Genomic DNA, 12,384 nt, shown 5'->3' with positions numbered 1-12,384 from the left:
CCAATTTACCAAGAGTGCTGCTAACTCAGGAAGCATGTTCACACTGAGTTTTGGCCTCCCAGCTTTCTTGAACGCTTTTGCTCTTCTCATTGCCAGGACCCTGCAGCAGCTCTAAATCACAGTCTTTACTGCCACGACAACCCATGAACTGAGGCACTGTTCTTGGGGGCATAGACAGAGGTTGCAGGTTAAATTCTTAAGGGTACTAAGTCACATCATTTAGATATCAACATACTTCTAAAGATAAGGGCTTAAGTGGCTTTTCTAACATTTTAAAGAAAATCCACAGTGAAGCAGGGATTTAAACGTAAGTGGCCTTCAGTGCCCTACACAGGTCCACTCCTTAGGCATTTTAATGCCAGTTTTTAACCAGTTAGGCACCTGATAATGCCTTTAACAAATTGAAATTTATCTAACAGGGAACACATTGATACAACTATAACATCTATTTTTTTCATTAGGCAGGCGAAACAGACAAAAATACCCATGACTGATTTTTTTTAGGCAGTCTCATGTGTTGGTTGCTCTAATAACATACTGGCCCCAACAGATGAGGCATACAGCTAGAACAAAAAAAAATGCTGGGTAAGAATTAGCAGTCTACCTGACCTCTGGATGAATTAAGCGGGTCTCAGAGATATCCTCCTTTACTCGGAGATGAGTGCAATCTACTACAAGCTGCACAACAAAATCTACCCGTACATATCACCATATTTTCAATTTCACTTGAAGAGAAATCATTCATAAAGGATTAGACATAACTGCATGAAAATAGCATAATTCATTTATATTCTTAAATACTCTTCAAAAACAGTTTTAGCAGCCACGTTCTTATATGATCATCCTTTGCGTTACAGCAATGAACAGTAACATGCACTCGGATTAACAAGCAGAGCCAAAAATCAGGACCCCTGCAGTTAATTAAACAGTGAAAGACTAAGTACATGCCCCAAACTCCGAGAGCTAAAACACACTCTCTTGTGTCTGAATTAGCTCAGCAAGCATGGAAAGAAAAGGGAAAACAGAGTTCTGCACAGGCTTGGTGGGAAACGCCACACATAGGGTGTGTTTGCTGACCTAGGGAAGAAAGTGGAAGGATTTGTGCAGGGGAGGGAAAGTGGAAGTTGGATCCTACCACAGGTAAACAGATTTACATCCCGAAAGCAAAAAATATTCCCGCTCCAGAGCGCCACAAACCCTGTCCAATTTCTGCTGTAGCCACCCATCTGCAAGTGGCTGCAAATTCCCCTTGCTGCAATCCCACACTCAGGCTCATCAGCAAGGAGTAGTCATATCTCTAACAGTTCTCAAAACATTGCCGTGAAGCCCTTCTCTTACCAAAGGACGGGACATGCCACCTCATTTCAGGTAGCTGAAAACCATTTTGGACCCCGACTGTGCCTCTTCCATTTACAGAAGGCCGAGCGCCAGGCTGGACCCCTCTATGGGGCCAGCCCGTAATGCAAGGCTGGGAGGGAAGCTATGGGAGGAGGAGACACAGGACAGGACTCCCGCGTTATTCCTCCCACGCTCATTGCCAGCCAAGACCTGAGCTCCTGCCTGCTCCCTCCGCAGCTGCAGCAAAGGTGACTCCAGGTTTCAAAGATGGTCCACACACCACAACGGAGCACCTCCCTGGCAAGCATCCTCTCTTCACCAAAATGTTTGCAGCCTGCCTGGCAGGAGAAACCCTTCCCTTAAATATTTCCCCATAAGGATATATCCATAATAGGTCCAGCTCCAGGCTTTTCACCTGCACTTTTAGGTGGCTGTGCAAGGACACAAAACAGCTTTGCAGCTGCTGTAAGTCGTGTTGCATCAGAAAACTGGGAAAAAGCAGAGAGGTGCTGGAGAAAAGGGCACAGATAATGTTGATCTTAATCTGATTTAATTTTATTGTAACATCAAGGAAAAAAAAGAACAGGAAAGAAGGAGCCCGAGTCCTGACATCATGCAATTTCATAGCAATTTCAATTTTCTTGGCAGGGAGGGAGGGTGGTAACTATTTCTTGTTTGTGGCAATGAGCTTGAAAACTGGAAAAGGTTAAAGAGCAATATATAAATCTGAAAAGATACATATATAAGGGTTTATATTCTTGCAGCTTTTTACTTCAGCCTCATGATTCTGTGATTAGCTTCATCATTTGAAAATGTCTGGAGATGGGAATATTAGAAACCATATTGCTTTCATTTCTTTACCTATTTTCTTCATGTTTTTCAAGCTTCATTAAATGTCCTTAAAATATTTAGCTGAAAAAAAAGATGCACTGAAAATAAAGTTACTTTTTAACCTATTTTCCAGCGACATTCTTTACTGCATCTTCTAGGCCGAACACTATTAAGGAAAGTGAATGTTCATCCTTGAACACCCTTCTAACTAAAAACCCACTAACAGAAATTCCACTAAAGCAGGTTTTTACAATATTAAGCCACTAGCATAAATTTAATAGGATTCCTATAATAACTAGAGCTACTACATAGTAACCGTTTCACTAATTATTTTAAGGAGGTTCCTCTTCCCCTCTTTCCTTCTTTTTCTTCCCAAAAGTGCTATCTTCCTCACAGAAGACTGTGACTTAAATCACAGTCAAACATACCTAAAATGAGTGGGTTTACACATGGTAGGGACGGAAAAAAAAAGCTAACCATTTTGTTACATTTTTTAGGCATGTAACTTCACAAAGTTGTATGACCAAACTGACTGGCACATTAAGTTGATCTTGTCCTAGTTAACCGGACTAGACAAGTGCTCTATCACCACTAGATGTCTTTCAGGAAAAATAGAAGATTGGATCACAAAGAATTTAAATGTAGAATAAAGTATGAGCAAATCAGACTAGATCTCACCCCTACTTTTTCTTCTGCATATCTCCTGTTATGCTGTGTATTACACAACGCTGGACATACTCTTTGAAGCTATACCTTCCGTTTCACATCCACCTTTAGTCACCCAAAAAGTAAGCTGCTTTTCTAATAGTTATAAGCAGCCATTCCTTGAATCTGAGATTTCTCTAAAACTTCTCCAGGTGAACCTGAAGATTTAAAGCAATCAAAGTCTCTGGCTGCTTTGCAAATCTCATCCCAAGATTCCTATTATTGAAAAAATCCTTTTCCTTGAGTGATCCTATTATTATTTCACCTTTGCTACCACAGATCTGCAGGTAGACTTACTAATGGTTTCTATATGTCATGTCAGGGAATGTGTCTTCAGTGCTTCATAACAGCTGTGTCGGCATTTGCTTGTTTGACCCAGAGCAGATGCTGCAGCGTCACAGCTCCATACATAGGACGTGTCTTGTACCATTTGTTGCATCTTTAATCATTACAAAAATTGCTTGTCACTTCTAAGGGACATCTCCGGATGTTTTACAGGCAGGCACATACAGCTTGGCCCCAGGTTTGCAGCGTGTTCATTTCAGCATAATTTAGGAGCTCAAATTATTACAGCAAAGAAATATAGTCATTTTAATTTTTATAAGCAGGGCTCTTTCACTGAGATACTGACCAAAATCCCTACTGTTATTTGACACAAAAACACCAGTCTGACTTTTCAGAAAATAGCATGAGTATTATTTAAAAATAAAACCCTATTCTAAAATCGCATGTAACTTTATTTCAGTACCCTGTGCCTTAAAGCTAGATAGTGTTTTCCAAAGCCGTTTCATGACAACAGCCACCTCACTCTTTCTACCGAAGGCTGAGTTGACTGGCACAACAAATGTGTGTCTGACAAGCTGTGCTTGATGCAACAGTCGGACTAGCTTCTGTCTACTAGGAGTTTTTGCTTGCTCTCCTTAAAATGTAATACTGAAGCAAAACGGAAGAAAATTCACCATTAAAGACGTTTGGCTTTAGACCACTGTTAATACTCACTCATCAAAACACACGGCTTCAATGACAATATTAGTGCAAATATGGATCGTAAAAGTGACTTGGCAGAATATTCTTTTGCACCATCTGTTTTAAACATATTTTCTCTCAACTAAGCACCATAGTAATTTCATTGCAAGTGAGTTAAAAGGAAATAGCTCTGTGGAAACATGACTTAGTCCATCCGTCCTAGAATAACCAGGCTCTAAACACATCAGAAACGGGCTTTCCAGCAGCGCTAGTCCTGCTGCCTGGACCAGCCTCCTTGATAGCTACCATGAATGTTTTCATGAACACGGTTAGAGGAAAATCAGCCTTTCCAGGAGATTCTTATAGAGGAAAATTCAATACGTGATTAAGGAAAACCCAGAAAGCCTATCTGAGAGGCCAGTGCTGATGCACTGATTATCACTTAACTGTCCAGGTTAACTGCCATCAAAATGTAACAATTAAAAATCCGCCAGTGAGTGCTTCCTTAACAAGTTATAACTTATTGCAAGTAAGGATGAAAGACTCTGACCTGTAAGAAATTTGTTTAGAAGCCACAAAAAACTTCTACTTGTTTTGGCCACAAGCTATCTTTCTACTCGTGCAGGGGATATAGCAGTAAGAACAGAAAAACTAATGAAATAAAATAAAATAGTACTGTAGTTAATAGCCTCATTAAGACAGCTTAATGCAACCACCTAATTGTCAGCAAATTGAAAACAAGGAAACTAATGAAATGGCATAACTGCTTTCATGCTGGCGGTTCCCTTGAGAACAGTTTACAGTAACACGTATGCTGAGTAACAAAGCATAAGAACCAGTGAGCACATCTGTACCAAAAAAGGCAACGGCTCTGAAAATACCAGGAGAAAGTACTATGAGAGCTGTTATCTTTCATTTCACTGCTGAAGTGTCTCTCGTGAAACACAGAAACATCTGCAAAGAAGCACAGATACGAACTAACTACACTGATCATAACGCTAGTTTTAACGGGTTTCTCAGAATTCCCTTCAACTTGTACACAGTCACAGATTTTTGCCAAAAATCTACATTAAAAAGGCACAAAAACCTACAGTAACTTACCTTGCAGCGATAGATAGAGATCATCTATTTCGGAGGAAGCCTGCTCCTCTGTTGAGGGAGATGACTGCTTTGATGCCATATTAAATCCTACGGAGATTCTTTAATCAATTTCCAAACTGAAATTATAAAAAAAGAAAAGAGAAAGAAAGACTACAATCAGTAAAGTTTTACATAAAAATTGATGATATCAAAGATGCTCAAGTATGCAACACTGAAACGTGCATTTTGTTTTGGGTTTTCTTCCCTTGGTAGGCTGTTTCCTTAGCGCATACAGAATAAAGCAAATGTTCCTACTGCGTGAATCCAAGTTTTGGTCCCTTGACTCTTTTCTAACGGTGGCCAGCAGTACTCTACAACACAAACCATGGATCCCAGTGTGTCTTGCCATGAAAACAAAAGCACTAGGATTAGGAAAATTCAAACACAGTTGCTTTCTTTGAGAAAGCCAGGTTGACAAAGGCTTACAGTGCCTTCTGCAGATTTGTTGCTGCCAAACCTCAAAGGTTTTCTTTATATCTTTGTACTTCCCAGATATCTCTTCCCGTCCAGATAATTGTTGCAGAATGGAAACAATTTAGGCAGAATCTGCAAAGATTAAGATGAAATGAAAAAGCAGCGTTTATTGTATGAGAATAATCACAACTGCTGTTTCTGTCTGGTACCTTTGTTACTCCTCAACCCCCGTGAAGGAATTTCTTTTCCCAACTCCTCCATTTTCCTCTCCCTGGATATCTCCCCTATCTCTAATGCAACTTTAGTGAACAATATGCTGTATCTTTCTTAAAAGACTGACACTGTTTCTAGTATTGCAGTAGCTATATTGTTCAACTTGCCACTGTAGGAAAAACCGGATACTTAGATACAGACTCATTTTTATCAGGAACTTAAAAGTTAAATGAATTTAAAAAGAAATAAAGCTGAAAATTAAGTAAGAGCTCACCTTAAACAAGCTTTGCTACCTAAATAACTGTAACCTTTTTATCAGAAGTACTAGGATTTACACACCATATATTATTAACTCATCCACCAGGTATATGTCAAAATAAAGGGCGTGAATAGGTGAATAAGGAAATACAACATTAAAGAACACCAGAGAAATTTTTACATTCATTCCCTTGTGCATATGAATCATGAGGCAGCCTTTGTTTACTCCACTATATACTATTTTTCCTCACTCCCTTTCTCCCTCATGCACAGAAAGGACAACATGCGTCTAACGAGGAGCTATTCACTATTTTGTTTTCCTCACCCTGAACAATTGCGTCCTTGTGCTTTATCCAAGAGCTTCTCTGATGACAGGATTATTAGGTTCCTCACAAGATTTTCTACGGCACTCATCACCCCAGCATCTGAACGCTTCACAAACATCAATCAATTCACATTTACAGCATCTACATGAGATCAGGAGTTATTGCCCACATTTAGAATCGCAGAACAGTTTGGGTTAGGAGGGACATTTAAAGACCATCTAGTCCAACCCCCCCACCATGGGACATTGTTTTACTCATGACAAGCAAAGGCACAGAGAGAATAAACGGGAAAAAAAAGTTGCTAATCTGACCCTGGTTTTCCAGAGGAATAGGTATTAGTTATTATGGCCAAAGCACTGATTCCAACTGTTGCAGTGAGCATGCAGCATTTCTGCAAGTCACCAACTTACAACTAAAAACTCAAGGCACCAGATTCAAGAAAAGGGAATTCTAGCTGGGGTAGGTAAAGATGAGACCTATCTAGATAATCAGAGAAAAGGAAAAAATATTTTACAAGAGTTTGGCTTGCTTAGTGTAGCAAAAAGAGGAGGAAAAGGAGTATTTGATCTTTGGCAGGCACAAGAACAGGATGATACAAGTAAGGCATGCCTTGAGGTTAGGATGGAAATCGGAAGATGATTTCTAAATACTGGGTCCTAACAAAGCCTCCCAATACAGGCAACTGGCACAAAGGCTTTATGTGATTTTAAGATTAGAATTGTTCAGAAATAGACAACAAAGTGGTTGCCTTTATTAAAAGACACTGGGACTTCCAACCCTGGAGAGCTCTTAGAGGTCCTCTGTTCCTGAGCTAGAAGTATGAGTCTCAAGTCAGACAACCAAAAAATAACCAAAAAATAACACAGTTAGCTGCCACTGATACAAATTGGGGTTTAAGAGCCAGGGCTAGCATCTTGCAGGAACTGAGCGAGGGCAGGGACTGAGCGAGAATCCAGTTCTCCCAGTAGCGCTGCCCAATGCAATGCAATCTTTCCTGGGAAACTCCTTCCTTTATCTCTCAAGATCAAGCAATACAAAACCAAAGTCTAAAAATGCAAAATGTCAGGCGGCCTTAATATTTTTGGGGGTATCACTGTATGGCTTGAATTTGATTCTGTGATCACCACCTTGAAGGCTACTAAGTTAGCAGCAAGACCCAAATGGGGAGCATGTAAGCAGAATCCAACCACATCATCAGATCTGTTGCTTTTTTGCTCCTGGGACACAGGGATAGTTAGCTGCATTCCCTCCACCTTAAATTTTCCAGTGGCCAACTGTAAGCCTTCAGAGATATTTAAAAAATAGTAAATACTGGGCAACAGTGAATCCACAGGTGAAATCAATGAGCCTGTCTGAATTTGGACCTAAGGTTATAACTCAAATTGGGTGTCCACGTAAAGGAAGAGGGATAGGACTAGAAGCACACACGTAGATACCCACCAGAGCCTACAAGCAAGATGTCCCCAAAACTATGTACGTATGTACGTTCCTGTGGTTTTGGGGCATGCACTCAACATCAGTGGCAATGCATGCTCTTTTTCTCTTTAACACAAGTTTATTCTCATTTTTTCATTTTATTTTAAACTAAACACTATTTAAGGATTTTCTTTTAAAGGCACAAAAGCAGCACAAAATCTCCAAACAGTGAAAACATACATATCTGTTCGACTTTAATGCATCCAAATTTGAGATGGTGACATAGGCGGAGCCAAGTCATGTTCACCTAACTTGCACGATGCTGAAGTCATCAGGAGCATAGCCCAGAGAAAGGGAACGGGATTTTGCAATAAAATTCCTCTATGATAACAGGAAAATATGCAAGAGCCGTGAACAGCATTAATGGAAGTTTCATAAACAAAACAAAATGCATTTTCAACCTTTCTGTGACGGTTCCTTCTCTGTCCCCATCCCTTGCCAGCTACTGCAAGCACACAGTACCTAGTGTCTCCTTCTGTGTGCTTGTACTGAACTTCATGTGTCGGGACCCCAATCTCAGTTCAGATCTCTAAGCATGAAAGTAGTTGAAGTTAATAAAACTTCCAGGATTTTAAAGCAGAAAGTATGTTAAGCTTTAAAGCATTAATTAACTTTAATTAAGTTACTTTATTAATTAATTAATAAATTATGGCACATAATCATAGAACATGTATAAATGAAAAAAAGCATATGCTCCTGTTTTCTTCTAAGGTCAAATTAAGGCCTCCTTCCCAAAAGGATGGGATTTTTTAAAGTATTTTTTTTTAAAAACAGAAATCCACCCAACAAATCCACAGTGTAGGTTATAAAAATGCGTAGCTAATACAAGGTAAGTTTATGACAAAACTTTCACGTCCCTGAAACCCTCTGTTCACCGTCCAACACAGCACATACATTTTGCCCTGCCCCGACAGCAGACGCCACAGCTGCTCTGAAAGGGAGACACACACACACACTCTTGGAGGACATACCTGCAAGGATTAGTATTCTTTAAAAAGTACAAGGTACAGATTGTCTGAGAAGGGATTAAACAGGGACAATATGCTAGTCCCTTTGCCCTTCCCTCCACCCCCCCCAAAATTCATTCAAATAAAGCATATTAAGTGTAACTATATCATATCAACCTCTGAAGAGTCTTAAACCATCAAGCTATTGGTAAGGTTGCTTAGCAATGCTTTACATAGGCTTAGGAACACCTTTTCTACTTTGTATTTAAGCTGATTATTTTGTTTCCTAATAACTCAACAAACCTGCAGAGCTAAACCAAATCCTTCATTTCCATGAAATGCTGGACAACTATGGAATATATACCTGTGGTGTTGAAAAGAAATCAAATGCTTTCAAATGATAGCGTGCCTTTTCAGTGGGGATAAAACTGAAGGTGAAGAAAATGACCTTGTCTTTCCCTCTTTCTGGAGAGCCTGGCTTTAATACAGGAAAACATTTACGTGCTTACACCCTGGGACAACCTGTGAAGTATCACAGAGCCAAAGAGAGTGCCCCAGGAACACTGGGACCTTGTTTCCAATGGCTTTGTTTCCTGTTGATTCACTTCAGTGAATTGCACCAGAGCCGTTGTGCGAGTTCATCTCTTCTGCAGCATGGGAGAAGTCACACAAGAAAGATGCATTGCGAATGTCCTCCTCGAGAGACAAGCTTTCCACTGGTGTTCTCCAGAGGAGTAACTTCTTGACCACCTGGGCTCAACCTGCCGCTCAAATGGCTCAACCATCAACAAAAGCTTTTCCCGTGATAAGGGCACCCCTAAGACTCAAACCCAGGCTTTCCTCTAGTGGGTATTGGATAGGGTACTTCTTCCCTTACGTCTCCAGCTCTTCTCACAACGGGCACCTTAAAACACTGCTGCAAGTTAGATGAGCACAGTCATATCACGTAATTTCAACTTAACTTCCTTGGAATCTTTCTTCCTTTCCCAAATTAAGCTCAAATTAGCCAGCAGATTAAAAAATGTATTGGGTATTAACACATAGACATAGGCACATTGACAGAGGGAAATCTAAGAGCAGGTAGCAGACTAGAAATCTCAAGGAACTAACCTGAAAATAATCATACCCAAGCTTTACATTCCAGAGATTTTATCGTGAGAAAGACCACGCTGATTTAAATACCATGTCTCCGGTGAGGCTTAAGTCCCAATGAGACCTAAAAGACGCTCTTCTTAAGCAGGGTCTTTATAAGGACATTCTTGTCTCAGAAGAAAGGGGAAAAAAACCATTTCAGATGGATTTGGAAGATTTGTTAGCAAGGATTTCATAGCCTTAACATCACAGTTTGGATAAGGGTCATTTGCAAACCTTGTCTTTCAGCTGTTCTAAGTACCGAGCATGGTAAGATTTCATCGTATTAAAAAAATAGCAGTTATACAGTACGTTCCTCTACAGTGAAACCACTGCCATTTTCAAAACAATGTATGTAACCACAGTTAAAATATAAAACATGTATTTCATTAATTATTTAAGGTTACTTCTACAAAATTAGGAAGCAAGGTAAACTAGTTGGTGTGATTTCCATGCTGTCTCAGGTAAGACCGTTTGCAGTCTCTGAGTTTACAGCTAACTCCCACATCCCTACACTGTCCCACAGCCTGCCACACAGATGTACCACCCTCAGACCCCTCCCCATGAGACAATCTTGAAAATCATATGGCATGAAATTAGCTCAGATGTGCACTCCTTAAAGCTGAAAGCAGCAGATACCTTGCAAACAAGCCCAGCTAGAGGTAGCTGAATATTATAACCCACTGCTAGTAAATCCCTGCTTCTTTGGTTTTGCCTTTGTAGACACATGCCCCATATTTTCCCAATTATGTTGGCTACATGCTTTCCACTGGTGTTGCAATAGGAATTGCAGACATCTTTGCATGGCATCTCCAACCGCTTGTTTTTACTTTTCCTCCTTTGAAGTGCCACTGATTATTTATGACCCACTCAGGGACTCAAAAGACTTTCCCCTCCATAGAGGCCTCTACATGTAAACTGAAGTCTGTTCCTAGCAACAGATTATTATTACTCATGTGTTCAGCCGAGCCAACGTCATGAACAGAAACGGCAGATTTTATCTTTGGTGAACTAGTCCAAAGGAAGTAGAGCAGAATGCAGACCGACTGAAGACCCTCTTCCTTTTTTGTTATTAACAAAGATCTCAGTTTATTTTACATTCAGAAAGAAGCAGTAACATTCACAAGTGCGAGCCTTGAGTCTTGCAAAGTGTTGCTGAGCCACCTTCTTTTAGTAAACTACTTTTCTGTAAGTCTGTCACAGTCTCCTTAGAGGCAAATTGTTGGGATCCAGATCATGATAATATGACCTAAAGAATTATCACAGAAAATCCCTTACATGGTTTGGGTTTTTGCTTTTTTACAATACTTTCTTTTCCCCTCAATTCTGATGTACTCATGCCTCTGTTAAGTCAGAGAAGTTGACACAGCACTGAAGTTTGATGGTCATGCTTTCTCCTCAACACTTCATTTATAACGGTTTCACCATTTTTTCACCTAGTGATGGGGGTGGGGAGGAAGGTCTGTTTAAAGCATGCATTTTCCAAGATCTTTACACTAAACCACTCTCTTTTCTTAAGATCCTACACCAGACTGAAGTTCATTCCTTCCACATTTAACATGCTTGCCAACATTGCTCTTGTGGGCAATCTTAGATGGCAAACAGCTCCACACAGCGATGGGATGGGATCACACAGCAAACATACTGATACCCTTCCCTTCAGAGCCAGATTCTCAGGTAGCAAAAATCAGGACAGCACCATTGACAGATCTACCTTGACTTCCCCCACCTGAGGAGGGGGGACCATTCTCCCCATCTGGCAGAAAAAAAAGAATTTGTCATCATCCAGTAAGCAATAATGGCACATTCTTTGCGCTTTCCTGGAGGAAGAAAAGTCCTTCCATTAGGTTTCCATCACTTTGAAGGTGATAGGGAAAAGAGGCTGTAGCCTTCTGATCCTACATAATACCCTACCGCAGTTAGACGGGTATCAGCCAGTCCTTTAAGAAGTGGTATTAAAGCATGTGGCATTAGAGAGACTCTGCACTGCCTGGGACAATGCTGAAACAAGTCTGGCCTTGGGTCTTCCTAAGCTATCAGTAGCTGGAGATGAAGGAATGAAAAGGGAAAAGCTTGGAAAAGGCTGAACAACTCTGCTCAGAAAGAACCAAGCCCAGAGAGCATTAGATCTGCAAGAGATAGAGAGATGGACACAAAGCTACACCCCACTGCCACAGAAATAGTCTTGCCTCGTGTGAACCGACACACCGAAACTATATGCACAAGTAAGGACTCCTCCAAAGAATAGGAGCTGCAAGACCAAGACATCTCTTATTAGTTTATTTATGACAACCAGCGGCAGTACATTTTTGTTATCCAGGGACTTTCCAATGATCTATTTATAATTTTTGAAAACATGCCAGGACAAGCATATGAGCATACAAAAGCCACACCACTTTTTAAGGCCAGCAAATGTTGCTGGTTCGTCTTTGATTTACACGTCAGTAATATTTCCTGTTACAGAAGCACAATGGATGTTCTCATTGCGCTAATCAATTTAAAAACGTGGTTAGGAAAGTGTCTTTCTTGACCTTTTCTTTTTTTGGGGGGTGGTAATATATCAGTCACCCTGGTACAATTACACAGTTTGAAAACTGCACTAACTCCACGCTGTTGTTAACACACGCACAAAAATGCTT

The 12,384-nt window shown here is 40.4% G+C and overlaps 1 protein-coding gene across 1 annotated transcript in view; it reads right to left on the bottom strand.

The window, feature by feature from the left end:
* Positions 1–12,384, bottom strand: part of SYNE2 (spectrin repeat containing nuclear envelope protein 2) — a 199,346-nt gene that overhangs the window by 176,097 nt on the left and 10,865 nt on the right. The window contains exon 2 of the mRNA XM_075150894.1: positions 4,942–5,057. Within this exon, the coding sequence (XP_075006995.1) occupies positions 4,942–5,020 (79 nt within the window). The 5' untranslated portion in view covers positions 5,021–5,057. The remainder of the gene's footprint in view (positions 1–4,941; positions 5,058–12,384) is intronic.

Source organism: Calonectris borealis, chromosome 5 (assembly GCF_964195595.1).
Source record: "Calonectris borealis chromosome 5, bCalBor7.hap1.2, whole genome shotgun sequence".
In the NCBI taxonomy this organism is placed as follows: Eukaryota; Metazoa; Chordata; class Aves; order Procellariiformes; family Procellariidae; genus Calonectris; species Calonectris borealis.
This window is presented reverse-complemented; position numbering and strand designations above follow the sequence as displayed.